A 17,363-nucleotide genomic window follows, 5' to 3' on the forward strand; every position below is an offset into this window, starting at 1 on the left:
ATATTCTTACAGGATTCATTCAGAACAAATACCCTACCCAACATTTATGTACACACAAGAAACCAGAAAGTATCCCATCCTCCCCCCTCCCCCCACCCTGGATGTGTATAATCAAAAGGGAAAAATATTATTCATTCTTTACAGTATTTTGCTAATGGCTCCCAAACATCCCTAAATTTCTTTAAATGCCCCTGCTGTATGGCTATATAACTTAAGACTGACATCACAGGGGAGGAAGCTACAAGAGGTGGCAAAAAATACATTGAGATAAAAATATAAATGAAGGACAGGGTTGGATAGAACATGAGGGACAACAGCATGGGCCCAGACTGTTCTCACTGCCAACAGCTTTGCACCACATCAGGTGATTGTTTTAATAAAGAGATTTTGTTTTGGAACAATTCATCTGGGATCTGTTTCTTTTGCATCACTACTGGTGCAAATCCGAAGAGCCTCTGTGGTTTTGCCATAAAAATAAAAAGTTCTTGCATGCATGTAGAGGGCAATTGTATAACCAGGTGCCAATTAGAGAATGACACAGGAACAAATTTTTCCCCGTCTCCGCGTTTCCCATCCTGTCCTGGCTCAGACCAATGGTCCATCAAGCCCAGTAGCCTGTTCTCAAGGTGGCCAATCCAGGTTACTAGTACTTGGCAAAAATCAAAAAGTAGCAACATTCCGTACAGAATGTCAAAGAATAGCAAGATTCCGGAATCCCAAAGAGTAGCAAAAGATTCTGGAACCCCAAGGAGTAGCATCATTCCATGTGGAAAACCTAAAGAGTATCAAGATTCCGGAACCCAAAAAAGTAACAACATTCTATGCCACCGATCCAGGGCAAGCAGTGGCTTCCCCCATATCTTTCCCAATAGCAGATTATGGCTTTTTCCTCCAGGAAAATTGGCCAAACCTTTCTTAAAACCAGCTACGCTCTCCGCTCTTATCACAACCTCTGGCAATACGTTGCAGAGCTTAACTATTCTCTGAGAGTTCTTTTCCTGTCCCATCCCTGCAAACTCTGTCCTCATCAGCACAAGCCTCAACCACTTTAAAACTGTAAGAGTTTGAGGCTTGTGCAGTTAAGGCAGAGCTTACAGGAACGGGATAGGGACAAGGACAGTGACAAAACATATGGGGATGGGGAAATGGAGTTCCTGTGGGGGAAGGGAAAATTTATCTCTGTGTCCTAATTCTATACATACTAGGGGGGTCTAATACCAATAAACATAATCTAGAGTTTACAGGTTACAATTTGTCATAGTTATCCTTAATAGTGCAAGTTTTTTCAATAGAAGTTTTTAGCCTAACTAGACACACACAAAGGATCTAATACCAACATCCATAGGTTAAATTTGCCATAGTTACAGTGGAATATGTTTCAATAGAAGTAATGCCTCTATTCAATGGTGGTACCTGGATAGCTAACCAGTTTAGATCGCTCTTTCTGTTGCTCTCTGTTAACTGGGTTTCTATCTGGGTATTGCCAAATTTAAGAGAAATTTAAAGACCTACCTTTTCCAGGATGCATATGACTCCTAAATAGATCTCGGTAATAGCCAGAGTTGCTCGATAATCCTGACTGCTTCCCCTGCCTATTGTGGTTTACCTTTTTTGTATCCTTTACTTTGAATTTGTAGTTCTCCCATCTTTCCTAATGTTTTTGTCAGTTAAGTGTTGTTAAGTGGACCTTTGTCAATTTTGTTTCCCTCTTTTTAACATAATTTGTAAAACGCTTAGAAATCTTGATTTGCGTTTAATGAAAAATTTTAATAAACATGAAACTATTGGTTGTGCCCCCAAATTCCTGGCTCTGCCTCAGACCGCCTCAGCACTAACTGGGTAGTTTCAAGTTTATTAGGTGTTTATATACCGCCTATTGAGGTTATCTAAGCTGTTGTACAATCAGGTACTCAAGCGATGTGTCTGGATATTCAGCGGTATCATCTGGGTAAGAGCTGTTGAACATCCGAGTTGAACCTGGTGAACAGCGATTATCCGGATAGGAGCCACCCCTACCTGCTACAACTAAAGTCCATTCAAAAGCCAAATCGTGCTGCTGTAGCATTTGCCGTTGACTCTGTTTTCTTGTATTGACCTTGTGCTGCCTTATGTACAGCGCTGCGTCCACCTTTCAGCGCTATAGAAATAATAAATAGCAGTAGCAGTAAAATAGGGTAGGAGCAGTGGCGTAGTAAGGAAAAGGGCGGAGCGGGGCATTTCACCCTGGGGGCAGTCTTAGTGGGGGCACCAGCACCCATCCTCTCCACCCCCCCTTCCCAGCCTCCCCACTACCACGCGCACCCCTTCCCTTTCCCTTGTCCTCTTACCTTCCCAGCGCAAGCAGTAACCCCAACCTGATGTTCACACCTGTGTCGGCTCTTCCTCTGACATCACTTCCTGGACCCACGCCTAGGAAGTGACATCAGAGGAAGAGCCGACGCTGGCACAAGCAGCAGATTGGGGTTGCTCCTCGCGCCTGGAATGTTAAGAGAGGTACGTGGGAAGGGGCACATGGGGAAGGAGTGGATGGGGGTGGAGAAGAGGGCAGGGGAGGGGCGCCTCTCACCCTAGCTACGCCACTGGGTAGGAGCCCCCTTTCTCAAGTTCGACATAGGATCAAAACATAACAGATGTGCAGATCTATATGAGAGCACAGCATCACTTCGCAAATAACCTACCAACAAAAGCCTCGTACAGGATGCTTGGTTGTTTCTGAAGCTCAGAAGCAATCTTTTCATGTACTTGAAAACTATTCCCTAGTTGTGAGTCCCACTTCTTGCAGTGTATTTCTGAATAAATTATTTAGAATGAAGATGCAGAGCTGACTTTCAGAAAAGGGCAGGTGAATTCATTAGGGAAATTCCGCATGCCAGAGAAAGATTCTAATTCTTAAATCATGTATTGTTCTAATATGCTGTAATAAAGCAAGTTAGCTATGCTGTGTTATCCTGTTGGAGGTGGCTATAAGCTGGCAGCAATTCTTGTCTGTCTGTCTTTTTTTTCACTGAGACATTTTAAACAAATTATGGCATTGTTTCTAGAGCTCATCTCCGAAGAATCTGACGTTATAATGTACGCTCAAATGAATATTTAATTAATTTCAATTCTGCTGTCAGTCCCCTGTCACAGAAAGCGTTCTTCCAATGTACAACAGAATGTGTCATTAGCAGACTTTTTTATGATCAAAAACCTTGGTCCGGCTGGCTTTCAGCCTTCTCGCCTCTTTCTCAGAAATCTTGAACTACAGTCATGAGCGTTTTGAGTTTGCATTTCCCGTCAGCCTGTGAAATAGGTGGCTTCATCGACTTCTCTTTAAAACTGGATGTTTTACAACTGACTAATATGATTTATAGGACAGTCAAGGACAGACATGCCTAGTGACTCGGTAATAGAATTAGTGATGCCATAATCCTCGGTTCAGTTCCCTTATCCAGCTGTCTACATCTCAGGCTGACAGGCCCCTCTTCTCTGTCGAAGTGGCTGATGGAGGCAGCATTCCAATGGTTAGAAGATCCTCTGGGGAGCTGTCATGTGCATCATTGTAAAATGGAAGCATTTTGGCACAGCCAGCACATTGCCTGGATCAGGCTCTCTCTCCAAAATCCATAGCTGTGGGTTAAGAAAACTGCTCATGAAGACTGCCGTGAGTTCGTTCAAGAACTACAGAAGTCTCCGACTGGCACTGGAGAAAATGTTGACTGGTTTCACGTTTCAAATTTATTCAGGATTTGATATACCACCTATCGACGGAACATCTAAGTGGTGTACAATAGTTAAAATAATGGCGGGGGGGGGGGCGGGAGAGAAAGGAAATAGAACTTGAGAATTTAAGAGAAGGACAGAGAAAGGGAACAAAAATGGAAATACAATTGAAAGGAAAGAGGGGAGGGAAAGAGGAGCCAGGGAAAGACATCATTTTATTTAGTTTCCGATGTTGTTTATGGGATTTTTCATTTTGTTTTGGGATTTTTAGTTTAGTTTTTCATTTCCAGGGCAATGTTGGAAAGAATATACATCGCTTTATGGAAGTGCACAAATACATACATTGGGAAAGAATGCCTAGTCTTTGTAAGCCACTCCCAAAATAAGAGAGACCCCCCTGCATCCCCCACCCCCTAAGGTAGGAGCACCCACCTGCCCTGCATACCTCTCAATAAGTTCACTGGCACAAGCAGCATCTTCCACGTCCTGCCCACGCCAGCCTCGGCTCCTCTCTGATATCACATCCTGGTTCCGTGACCAGGAAGTGACATCAGAAGGGAGCCAAGGCTGGCTGAGTAGGAGGTGCAAGATGTTTCTCACGCCGGCAAACTTATCAAGAGATATGCTTGGAGGGGGGGGGGGGCAGAAAGGAAGAGAGGCACCAGAGGGGGGGGGGGGGAGGAAGGGGAGAGAAGGAGATATGCGATTCATTGCGGTTGTCATGGAGAGGACAATTCATCACCTCTGTTTCATCAAGTTTTTAATAAAAATTTTGATCAAATCGCAATTTCAAAGAAAATTCAAAGTGATGTACGATAAAATATAGGGAAGACAGACAAAAAAATCAAGAACATAAACATGGACGAACATGACTTATTAGATACGAAAGGGATGCTGAGAGAACTACAATTGTAATAGGAAAGAAAACAATTATAGGACAGAACGTGAGAACAGGAAGAAAAATAATAAGCAGAGCCTCGTAGGAAATCTCATCTGTTAAAAGCGTCTTTTTACAGAAAGCTTTTTATGTTCAAATCTGTTTTTATTAATAGTGAAGACAGAAAAATAGAACCGACAGAATCCAGAATATACAAATAGTCAACAAGTCACAACTGTGCAAGAAAACACAACCCACCCAAGCCCGCCCCAACAAGGCAAATCCCCCCCCCCCCCCCCAGCACTCATGAGATCAGTATAAAAGGTGAGCAGGAAATCTCTAACACTCCAGGAGCCCGGACTCTTGTGGCCCCTAGATCATATAAAAGGGAGAGGGGACCCAAAAAATCAAAACCCTAAAAGAGTAAAAGAAAGGTGATTGCAGTATCTGGTTCCGAGCTAGAGTTCAATATCGCACAGAAAGCTTTTTAGTGATCCTTTGAATTTATCTAATGACTTCTCTTCCCTCAATTGTTTTGGCCGTGAATTCCAGGTTTGTGGACTACAGCTGAAAAGATAGTATCCCTCCGGGTATTAATGCATCTTAAGGATGGGACGGACAGGAGGTTTTTGTCATCAGATCTCAATGCTCTTGTTAGTAAAGAAACTCAAAATCGTAGACGACAATTTCTTTTATTGAAACCAGGTGTTACTCAGGTGGTATTTTCTTTTTACGTTTCCCATGTAAATGTATTGTAAGGTATCGAAAATAAATATATGTTTTTTGAACCGGCCCAACTTATAACTTTCTTGACGCTGAAATGACTGGAAAAGGAAGGAACAACGGATTAGTAAATAAGAATTAAGCTTTTCGAACCAGTCGACACATACCTTTTTTGCTTAGAATATATCTTTTGAATTTTCTTTATGTTCACTCATAGACTCTTGGATCAAAATGAGGACTTGAGATTGTTTGAATTTAGCGAAGTTCTTGAAGAATAGTAGTTTGTTTTTTTTTCCTAAAGAGTTGTAATAACATACAATCTTTCTGTACAAAATGTTTGATTTTGTTAAAATGTAAAATTGATAAAGAAAGAAAAAAAAAAGATCTCGATGATCTTGAAGGTGCTGTGATGAAACATCCCATGATGAAATGGCCTTGACGAATCATCTCATTCCACTTTCCAGAGAGTGTGCCCTATTCAGACACAAGGAGAAACCCAAAAGTTTTTTTTTGTTTTGTTTTTTGTGGGGTTTTTTTCTGTTGATTCAGCCATAAACAACATGAAGCAACAGGGGAAAAGTTGCCATTTCCTAGTTTGTTTCAAACACATGCACATCCTTACTATTCAACAGTGTCATGATTACTTCTCAAATGTTGCCAGTTGTGGAAGTGTGAGAAAACAAGGGACATCCCAAGGTGTTCAGACAGGTGTGCAGAGGATGGCACTTGATTTTAGAGGATAACCATCTAATAACTGGTCTAAGGCTCACAAACCTCCTTATTTACTGACAAAAGATGTGGACCCTCTGGATCACAAAATATACTTAGCCTAGTGATTTTTCCAATTTTTTCATTGCAGCGGAAAAATACAGAACAAAAAAAGTGGAAAATCACCGGACTAAGGCCCTGATTCTCTAAAAGTGCGTCCCGATTTTAGGCAGCTGTAGATGTCCTGGCAAGATTGGCCAATCAGACCTTAGACTTAGTAGGGATGGGCGGACCCGCTCTTCCTAAGGCCTGATTGGTCCAGGCTTCTAGAGCCTGGGCCAATCAGGCCTTAGGCTTCGGTGGGATGGGCCGGGAAGGGGCGGGCCCGCCTCATTTCGACAAGGCGTGCCTGCTTGCTCGACATGCAAGACCCATCTGTAAGAACAGGTTTGGTGGAGTGGGGGTTGTTAGCGCCGGGGGGGTGCGTCTTCGGGCAGGAGGGATTGGGCACCCTCCTGCCAGCGACCGATATTGTCAGAGGGGGGCGATCGGTAGTGTCGGGGGGGGCGGTCGGTAGTGTCGGGGAGGGGGGTGCGTCTTCGGGCAGGAGGGTTTGGGCACCCTCCTGCCAGTGATCGGTCAGGGGGCCACGGCCCGCTATACTTATAGCGGCAGAGAGATCCCTTGCCGCGATAAGTGTAGCTGGCCGTGTCTAATCTAACCCGCGTCTGTAACATGGACGCCGGTTACAGAATCGGGGTTTAGTTTAGGCCGATTCTGAATAGGACGCCTCTCCCGGGTGTCCTATACAGAATCAGGGCCTAGGTGTCTTGCGGGCCTCGCCTTCAATATAGGCGGCCTGCCTGGGGAGCATTTTTTTTTTAAAAATGTGCATCCCGATTGGCTGATTAGACAGCTGTAGGACGCCTACAGCTGCCTAAAATCGGGACGCACTTTTAGAGAATCAGGGCCTAAGTATATAGCCCTCGATGGAGACTGCCCCAACTTTGTTGGTTAGGCTGAGATCTTTTATCAGCAGCCCCTCATATATATATATATATATATATATATATATATATATTTATTTTTTTTATAGAAAGAGCTATAAGTAAAATTGAGCAGGTAATCTTTTACCTATCCTTCTGTTTGATTTACTTTATAAATTGTATTTAATCCATTTTATTTTTTCCTTGTGTTTGGCTGGTATATAGTTGTGTAAATCAATTGTCCGAGTAATGTGTTATTCTTATTATGTTACACCAATTTTTTAACAGATTTTGTAAATCGCATTGAAGTAAGATTTTGCGATCAAATCAAAATTTTATTAAACTTGAAACTTGAATCTGGCCACCTGGATTCTCCTAGAATAGACACTCACCATGCAGTGTGAGAGCACTCACTAATAGAATTGCTACAATAGTTCCATGAAATGTAATGGATAGGAGACTATTTACATTTCATATATACCACTTCTTTTTGAAGTGGTTTACATTCAGGTAGTCTAGGTATTTCTCCCTATCTGTTCCAGCGGGCTCACAATCTAACTACAGTACCTGGGGCAATGGAGTAATAAGTGACTTGCCTAGGGTCACATGGAGCAGCGCAGGGATTGAACCCACAACCTCAGGGTGCTGAGGCAGGGGTTCAAATCACTAGGTCACTCCTCCACTCTATTTATTTATTACATTGATATTCGACTCTTATCAATTTGTTTCTATAATACAATACAATCTTGACTCCTACTTAAAATCAAAACATACAACTTCATTACGCTCAAACTAGTTACCATATATTAAAGGATCTTCTTTATGTTCAATCACTGCCATGAGAGAATTTACATCCCAATTCATAAGGAATTATATGCATCCTTCAATTAGAATGTTTTCAATCTTTGATACTCTGTTCTATTCAGTGATCATATCCCACAACTGAAGCCCCATGATATAAAAAATTGAATTTCTACATTCTTCTAAGTGAATCAAGTGAAAGGAGGGAATATCAAGAATATTTGACCCAGACGATCGTAATACTCTTACAGGCAGGGATGACACTAACACAGGGGATATGTTGCCAACTAAGGCTGATACATTTAGGGCTCCTTTTACTGAGGTGCGCTAGCGTTTTTAGCGCACGCAGGAAATTACCGCACGCTATGCTTCTAGAACTAACGCCAGCTCAATGCTGGCATTAAGCTCTAGCGCGTGGCTGTTCCGCAAGTTAAAGCCCTAACACGGCTTAGTAAAAGGAGCTCTTAGTGTTGGTCGATAAATGGAGACGTTCCTTTCAATATTGGGCCAATTACTTTTTCTTTTTTGCTTGATGTACTTTATTCACACCTTGAATAACCAAAAGTGTTTCTGGCATTGGGCGCAATGCCCCAAATAAATAAATAAATAATAAAAACAGCCTTCCAAGCTTGAGTCTTACATGTGAAATTCAAGCTGTTGCAGAAGCCGATGGATCTTACGATGTGAAAATTTACTCCCTGCCGCTTTCCTTCTTTACAATATTTTTGGCAAGGTGCATCCATGAAAAACTCTCCTAGACTTCTGCATCCTGAAATGGGTCAGATTCAGTAACTTTTTCTTTTGCCGAGGCATTATTTTGTGAACCACTACACACAGCATGGAGCTCATCTCAAAGCCTCCCGTGTCTTCCATGGACAAGCTCTCCCTTATTATGGGGTCCTTTTATTAAGGCGCGTGTAACCGATTTAACGCACGCTAGAGATTAGCGCGCACTAAAATGCTAGGGCATCCATTATATTCTATGGGTGCCTTAACATTTAGCATGTGCTAAATCAGTTAACACGCCTTAATAAAAGGACCCCTTTACTGACAAGTCTCCTTTTTTTGTGTGTGTATCTAAGATTTAAAAAAAAAAAGTCCCTGTTACTTGTCTTGTTAATATATCCCACTGCTCGATGATAATCAATGATCTGTTGTAATATTGTTGAAGGCCTGAAAACAGAAAAGTAAAATAACTTCAGTTCACACCAGCGGCCTTTTTGCAAATTTTCCAGCACTTTTGCTTAAGTGAAAGTGAGTAATTGTACTCTGGCAACATCAATTTCAGGTCGTTGGACAGCAGCCAAATAACTCGCTGCCCTAAATCCACTTAGAGGCGAGTTGTTAAATAATTCATTAAGCTCTTGTAATATTTTCTCATTCTGGCAGGCTTAATAAACTAGATGTCAGTTCTTCAGGAATATATAGATACATACATACATATTTTTAACACCGAGACTAGAAGATGCAATGCACCTTGTACTCTGGATAGTGCATATTTTGCTTGGTTATTATCCAAGTATGCAATAAAACCATTAAAAAAATATATATATATATTGTTTGTTTTTTTTCTTTTTTTCCAGATAAAGTTTACTTCATAACTCTAGGCCTTTTGATCATGTCATCCCACTTCTTCATGCCAAAAAATGGCTACTGTTCTCCTTTCCATATACAGTTCAAACTCTCTACTCTTGTTTTCAAAGGTCGTCTGCTCTCTTCTCCAAACTACCTCCACCGTCTTCTCATCCCTTTTCTTTCTCATTCTGCTCCTCCAACTCTGACCTTTTCTACATTTCACCTCCCTCTTTCATGCACCTTGGCATTACACATTCCTTTGCTATTAACTTCACTGGACCTAAACTTTGGGACTCTCTCCCTACTGCTCTCCATCTTGAATCATGTTATACCAACTTCAGAGATACTCTGAAAACCCACCTTTACACATTTGCTTTTCCCTGCTCCTCCTGATGTCCTTTCATTATTTCTCCATCTTTCTGGTAACCCTAAACATGGCATTGAGGAAAATGATTCCCTTGACTCCTCCTGTAAAGCCCTGGATATAACCAGCTGAAAACGTATCTTTTCTCTAAATACTTGACTACTGTGTCGAGCTCTATCTTTATGGAGATGATGCGGTATACAAACTTAAGGTTTAGTTTAGTTTAATCCATCCTATTCCCAGGATCATGTTTATAATTGATAATCTTTTGTAAACCGTGTAGAACTTTTTGGTAACACGGTTAATAAGCATAATGTAATGTAATGTTTCTGAGCTGGTGAAAAACCCATCAACCCTTCTTAAAGTATGTCTGGTGTTGGTCTCCTTGTGTAAATGGCAATTTTATGAAATTACTCTTAACAGATGTATGCAATCTACACATGTAGATCTGACTATAGACACGTAAAGATTCTTCTAAAATAAGGTACCTCTAATCCTCGCCACACCACTGTAATTACTACTATAAAATTTGAATGCAGTGTATTCTAAGACCTGAATATGTATATATTTGAGGAGAAGAGGGACAGGGGAGATGTGACACATGCATTTAAATACTTGAAAGCTATTAATGAGCAAACCCTTTCCAAAGATAGACTAGCTATAGAACCATAGGACATGAAATCTAACTGAAAGAAAGAAAATTTAAAAGCAACATCAAGAAATTGTTATGACTGGTTTTTAACGTTTGACATTTTTTTGTCCCCTGAGTATCTGTTTAAAAAATTGTTTAAATATTCACCTGGAGGTTTCTTGAGTTCCTCTCAAAAAGATCAGTGTAGACTACCTGACCCTAAAGAAGTCAAATGGACTCTGACTAGGAGCATAGCTTTTTCTTATGCTGGACCTGCCCTTTGGAGCTCTTTGTGATGTGGAGTTTTTCTGATGATCAAAGTTAAAATATCAGTGGTGACACAGACAGAGACAAATGGTAACAAGGGGCCCATAGGTAAAGGTAAGAAGAAATACATCAAAATAAAAGGGAGGTAATAAGGGAAGGAGGTAACAGTAGGAAGGAGAAGGCGCTTCTTCAAAGCGGTTCGAGATAGTTACTCTTACAATTTTATTCCAATAATATTATAGAGTTATGAATTACTGATCAAGACAATTTTATTTTTCTGTGACCTTCTAATGGGAAGATTTCTAGTGATGTTGGTTGTATTTTGTTGGGGGTTTTGTTTTTTTTTGGTTTTTTTTGCTATTGTTCATAGTAATGTTATTGTAATTACTACATAAGAACATAAGAAACGCCTTCACCGGATCAGACACTAGGTCCATCTAGTCCGGCGACCCGCACACGCGGAGGCCAAGCTAGGTGCTCCTTGTTGGAGACCCTGATTTCCCGTATCCCTCGATGTGATTTGCAAGAAGGTATGCATCCAACTTGCGCTTGAATTCCAGAATGGAAATCTCCATCACAACCTCCTCCGGGAGAGCATTCCAAGCGTCCACCACTCTCTGTGCAAAACAGAACTTCCTGACATTTGTTCTGGACCTGCTGCCCCTCAGTTTCAGTCTATGACCTCTTGTCCGTGTCACATCTGAACATTGCTATTTTGTGTAGCATTGTTAACCACTTAATACTTAAGTCAATGATATATCTAGAACAATAAATTCAGTCCAAATAATTTTTCACAGAAGAGGTGCAGAATGCTTGGAATGCCCGCCCACTGGAGGCGATAGAGACAAAAATTGTGATGAAATTGAACATAAAACACAGAAGATCCCTATAGAGCAGTGGTCTCAAACTCAAACCCTTTGCAGGGCCACCTTTTAGATTTGTAGGTACTTGGAGGGCCTCAGAAAAAATAGTTAATGTCTTATTAAATAAATGACAATTTTTCATGAGGTAAAACTCTTTATAGTTTATAAATCTTTCCTTTTTGCTAAGTCTTAATAATAATAATGTTATTTATAGCTAAAGAGACATATATATGATCAAGAAACTGTTTTATTTTACTTTTGTGATTATGATAAATATACTGAGGGCCTCAAAATAGTAGCTGGCGGGCCACGAGTTTGAGACCACTGCTATAGAGCAAGAGGATGGAATCAAATAAAGAGAATTTTCACTCAAAGCAAAACAGAAAAGCCTTTCATGCTTCAGACAAGCAGAAGGGAGTAACTTGCACAGAGAAATAGTTAAAGTTCTACCCACCTTACTGGAAGACTAGATGGGTCATGCTGGTGTTTATCTGCCATCGTTTGCTAAGTTACTACATTATTATATTATTTTGAATATTAAAGACAGACTGTTCTTTCTCTTTAGATTGTGATACCATTCTGCAGTCTCTTTATCAAAGACATTTACTTCTTCAACGAGGGTTGTGCCAATCGCCTTCCAAACGGCCATGTAAATTTTGAAGTAAGTAAACTAAACCTTAAGCTTATATAACGCATCTTCTGTATAAATATAGAGCTCGATACGGTTTACAAAAATTAAAAGGGAAGTACAGTGGGAGTTGGTGGTAGGGGGAAGTGGAAATTTACATTTTTGAAAATTGCCAAGTTTTCAGGTGTCCACGGAATAGTTGGAAAGAGCCCACGTTGCGCAGCTGGGCTGGGAAATAATTTCAGAGCTCTGTAGTTTTGAAGTGAAGAGATTTCCCTATTTTTCCAATGTAGGTAACACCTTTTAGTGAGGGGAAAGATAATTTGAGCTTTTGGATACATCTGGTCTTGCAGCATTCCAAGATAGAGGAATTAAAGGCAGAAGAATGCCATGCAGGATCTTGAAAATTAGGCAGGCACATTTAAAGTAGAATCGTATTTAATTTCTGTCAATGACAGAACACCCTTCCTTTGTGATACTAATAGGAAGTAAGCTCTTTCCTTTTTATTATTGCTAGTTCTTGCTGGGGAACAATGACCTCAAGTGCCCACAGTTGTTTGACTTAGAACCAGTCTTGTCAATCCAACCATTTCATGAGCTATCACAGGTCTCGTGTAACCCCCATTTAAAGTAGTCCCTGAAAATTACTGGGAGCCAGTGGAGTTGTAGCAAGAGCGGCGAAACATGGTCAGATTTGCTCTTTGCGAAGATCGGTCCAGCTGCAGTATTCTGGATCTGCTGAAGTCTTTGACGACTTTTTCTTGGTCAGACTCAATAGACCGAGTTGCAGTAGTCCAGTCTCGAATGAATGATTGATTGAACAAGGACAGTGAAATGTTGTGATGGAAACAGGATCTCACATTCCTCAACATATAGAGGCTAAAAAATAATTTTTTTTTTTTTTTTTACTAGAGAGCTAAGATGATCATAAGAACATAAGCAGTGCCTCTGCTGGGTCAGACCAGAGGTCCATCATGACCAGCAGTCCGCTCACACGGCAGCCCATCAGGTCCAGGATCTGTATAGTAATCCTCTATCTATATCCTTCTATCCCCTTTTCCTTCAGGAAATTGTCTAATCCCTTCTTGAACCCCAGTACCTTATTCTGTCCTATCGCACCCTCCGGAAGCGCATTCCAGGTGTCCACCACCCTTTGGGTGAAGAAGAACTTCCTAGCATTGGTTCTGAATCTGTCCCCACTTAATTTTTCCGAATGCCCTCTTGTTCTTGTAGTTTTCAAAAGTTTGAAGAATCTGTCCCTCTCCACTTTCTCTATGCCCTTCATGATCTTGTAAGTCTATATCATGTCCTCTCTAAGTCTTCGCTTTTCTAGGGAAAAGAGCCCCAGTGTCTCTAATCTTTCAGCATTTGAAAGGTTTTCCATACCTTTTATCAATCGTGTCGCTCCTTTCTGAACTCTCTCGAGTATCGCCACATCCTTCTTAAGGTACGGCAACCAATACTGGACGCAGTACTCCAGATGTGCGTGTACCATCGTCAGATACAACGCCAGGATAACTTCTTTCGTTCTGGTTGTAATACCTTTCTTGATAATACCTAGCATTCTATTCGCCTTCTTAGAGGCTGCTGCGCACTGTACACAGTAAATGAAAGTATTGAGTCTATAATGACTCCCAAAACTTTGCTTGCGAATTCAGTCTGCAGTGAAAGTCCAGAAGGCAGTGGAATGAACAGAGGTAGCTGATCTAACTTAAGGCCAAGCCAAAGTAGTTTTCTTTTGGACTCAACAGCACCATGGGGTTCAGCATATGAAGCATGTTTCTCACATATGGCCTATGTACCAAGAGGCAAGTCTGTAAGTGTTTGCCTCAGTTTAGGCACTCTGAAGATGCACAGTGGGAGTGTACTCTGTAATGGCATCTAGGTGCTCAGATTCTGATATAGAATTCCAGTATAACCTAGTATTGGCACAATTATATCTCTCCTCTTTTCTGTCTCCTTAAACACCTCCCAGAGAACTCCGTTCCTCAGATCAGCTGCTCTTAGCTGTACCCTTCTCCTCCACTGCCAGTTCCAGACTTTGTTCCTTTCATCTAGCTGCCCCCTATGCCTGGAATAAACTACTTGAGTTTGTCCGCCAAGCCCCTTCCCTTCCCTTGTTTAAAAGCAGACTGAAAACCCACCTTTTTGATATAGCCTCAAGCCATAACCCTACTCCCCACTGCCCTCCAACCCAGCCAGCCGATTAACCGTTCCCCTTAACTGTGTCCATGGCATCCTGTTTGTCTTCGAGCAGGGACTGTCTCCTTCGTGACTCTGTACAGCACTACGTATGTCTACTAGCACTATAGAAATAATAGTAGTAATTACACGCCCACAGTTACACGACCTATACTACTACTACTACTACTAATCATTTCTACAGCACTACTTGACATATACAGCGCTGTACACATTATATTCAGGTACAGTACTCCCCTAAAATCCGTTCTAGGACCCCCCCCCCCCCCGGCCAAAACCCAAGGAGTAGCAACATTCCATGCTACCGATCCAGGGCAAGCAGTGGCTTCCCCCATGTCTTTCTCAATAACAGACTATGGACTATTCCTCCAGGAACGTGTCCAAAACTTTCTTAAAACCAGCTATGCTATCCGCTCTTACCACAACCTCTGGCAATGCATTCCAGAGCTCTGTCCATTTGTACGCCCCCTCTTGCATTTACATTTTATAGGGCTCATTTTTAAAAAAAGAAAGACGTCCAAAAAACAGAATAAAATGGCACTTGGGACTTCTTACTGGCCGAGATGTCCAAATAATGAATTTTGAAACTGACTTCTTGTCTGCAGTGTGTCCAAAGTTCAAGGAGGCACATTGGAGGCATGTTATGGGTGGGCTTAGCACTTGGACATCTTGTGGCGATAATCAAACATTTACCAAGACATCCAGGATGCCATTTAGATGTTTGGAGCTAGACCGGTTTTAAAAGCGAATAAGGGCCAAAAAGGTACACAAACTAACCAATCTAATCTAATCTTCCATTTGTGGGTCGCTCATACCTATACAGGCTCAAGGCAACTATAAAGAGAGGGGAGAGGGAGAGAGGGGAGGTGGATAGGTAGGAGGGAGAGGAAGGGGAGATAAAAAGAAGGGAGAGTGGAGGTGGGAGGGAAGGGGAGAGAGGAGAGGAGAGGATAAAGGAGATTAAGTATCGAACAGATGGGTTTTCAGTTTTCTTTGGAAGATGATGTGATAAGGTACAGTTCTGGAGGGATTAAGGCATGACCCCCCTCCCCCCCACACACACCCAGTGGTCACTGACCCCTTCCCATCCCCCCAGATCTGAATGAAACAGCACATAACTGACTATATAACAGCAGGACATAGTATGGGAAATCCTAGCAGAGTAGCAAGCGGGTGTCTGGATTAGCCTGGTGGGTGGTGTAGTGAACCATAGAGAGGGAGACCCAGGTCCATATCCCATTCTAACCACTACATTTATGGTGGAAAGTGTGAGTCTACCAAAACCCACCAAACTCCTACTGTACTGCCATATAGCTGACACCTGCAGCCATAAGGGCTATTGGGGTGGTAGACTATTGTGGAAATAGTAGATTTGGGGGGAGTTTGGGGGGGCTCACCATACATTATAAGAGGGTTATGGTAAGATGTATACTTGGCACCCTTTATATGAAGTTCACAGCAGTGCTCCCTAAGGTTCCCCACTGCTCTGCTGGTATGTCTGTGTGGCCAGTCCATTAAAAAAATGCTGGCTCCTGCAATAAGCATAAGGATTGCTTTGAATATGTTTCATCTGGACTATCCTATTCTTCGAAAAAAGCCAAAAAAGATATACGTCATGCTAGGTCAAGACGTCTAGGTCATTTTGGGAAAAAAAAAAAATAAGACGTCGTCATGCGGTTTTGAAAATAGCTATTTTCTCCAACCGATTTTTGGATGTCTTTCTCAAGACGTCCAAACTCAAACTTAGACGACCTATCACAAATGGCTCTCCACGTCACTTACATATGCTGTTATAGAAGAGTACTCGAGGCGACCTGCTAACGCTTTCATATGTGTACATGTAGTGCCTAGTGTTAGAACTGTCCGTTGGCATCTTTTATTGCTTCTATATAGTTGTCATTTCTCTTTAATTTTTGTCTGATTTCCTTCACATCCAGGGTGGGAATGTATTACTACTTTAAATAAGAGTGGGTTATTGGAAGGATACTTCCATTTATATTATTGATTAAGTAAAGGGGGTGGGGGGAAAGATTGCTTTTGAATATTTGTAAGTTTAAAGTGCTTTTCTTGATTTGTTATACGTTCAGATTCATATGTATTGCACTGTTGCTACTTGAAAATCAATAAAGATTTATAAAAAAAAAACAAAAACCAACTGTCCTTCATACGTCTGTTAAATTGTATTCATTTGTGCTCATGTTAGTGCATGTTTCTTAACACACATCTTAAAAACAGAAATAGCTCCAGATGTAAGAAGCAATGAGCAGTACGTCTCCTCTCCGGGTCTTAGGTCTCCTCATTAACAACCTGGCCTTCTCTTCAAGCACCTTCCCCTTGGTTCCCAGGCAGTGGCATATTAAGGTGGAGGGCAGATCGCGCCAGCACCTCTCCTCCTCTTCCCCCCCCCCCTCTTGCATGCCGGCCTCAGATCCCTTCTGATGTTACTTTCTGGTCACTGTTAACAATGTTTCATTTCTGTTTTTATATGCCTTCTTTAAAACAATAAAACTTATTGAACTTAAAAAAAAAAAAGTTTGATTAGCCCTGCAGAATGTCCAAATCCTAAGTCCACCCAAAATACACCTTTAACACATTCCCTTAAGATTTAGATGCACTGGAGAGAAAACGACCAGAAAGACGTTTAGAAAATGGCCACTTATATATTTTGACTAGTAAGATATCTTTTAGACCTCTATCTTTTTCTTTTTTTGAAAATGAGTCCCATATTTATTTATTTATTTATTTTTAAGAAGCATTACTTGTTTCATTAATCACTGATGTTCTCCACTCCAGAGTTGGCTTAAATGCGCAATTTTATTTGTCTTGGTTTTTTTTTTCCTTAGAAATTTTGGGAGCTAGCAAAACAAGTGATGGAGATTATGACGTGGAAACAAGTTGAGTGCCCATTTGAAAGAGACCGGAAGATCCTGCAGTATTTGCTCACAGCTCCGGTCTTCAGTGAAGATGGTAAGTGGATTGATTTAAGGTCCTATCCTCAATTACATAATAATAACTTTATTCTTTTATACCGCCATT

At 41.3% G+C, this 17,363-nt stretch overlaps 1 protein-coding gene across 2 annotated transcripts in view; it reads left to right on the plus strand.

Moving 5' to 3' along the window:
* The window catches only part of RASGEF1B (RasGEF domain family member 1B), a 113,879-nt gene that overhangs the window by 85,523 nt on the left and 10,993 nt on the right, over positions 1-17,363 (plus strand). For both annotated transcript variants that reach the window (XM_033914551.1, XM_033914542.1), the window contains 2 exons: positions 12,063-12,158; positions 17,171-17,294. In XM_033914551.1, coding sequence (XP_033770442.1) covers positions 12,063-12,158; positions 17,171-17,294 — 220 coding nt within the window. The remainder of the gene's footprint in view (positions 1-12,062; positions 12,159-17,170; positions 17,295-17,363) is intronic.

Source organism: Geotrypetes seraphini, chromosome 1 (genome assembly GCF_902459505.1).
Source record: "Geotrypetes seraphini chromosome 1, aGeoSer1.1, whole genome shotgun sequence".
In the NCBI taxonomy this organism is placed as follows: Eukaryota; Metazoa; Chordata; class Amphibia; order Gymnophiona; family Dermophiidae; genus Geotrypetes; species Geotrypetes seraphini.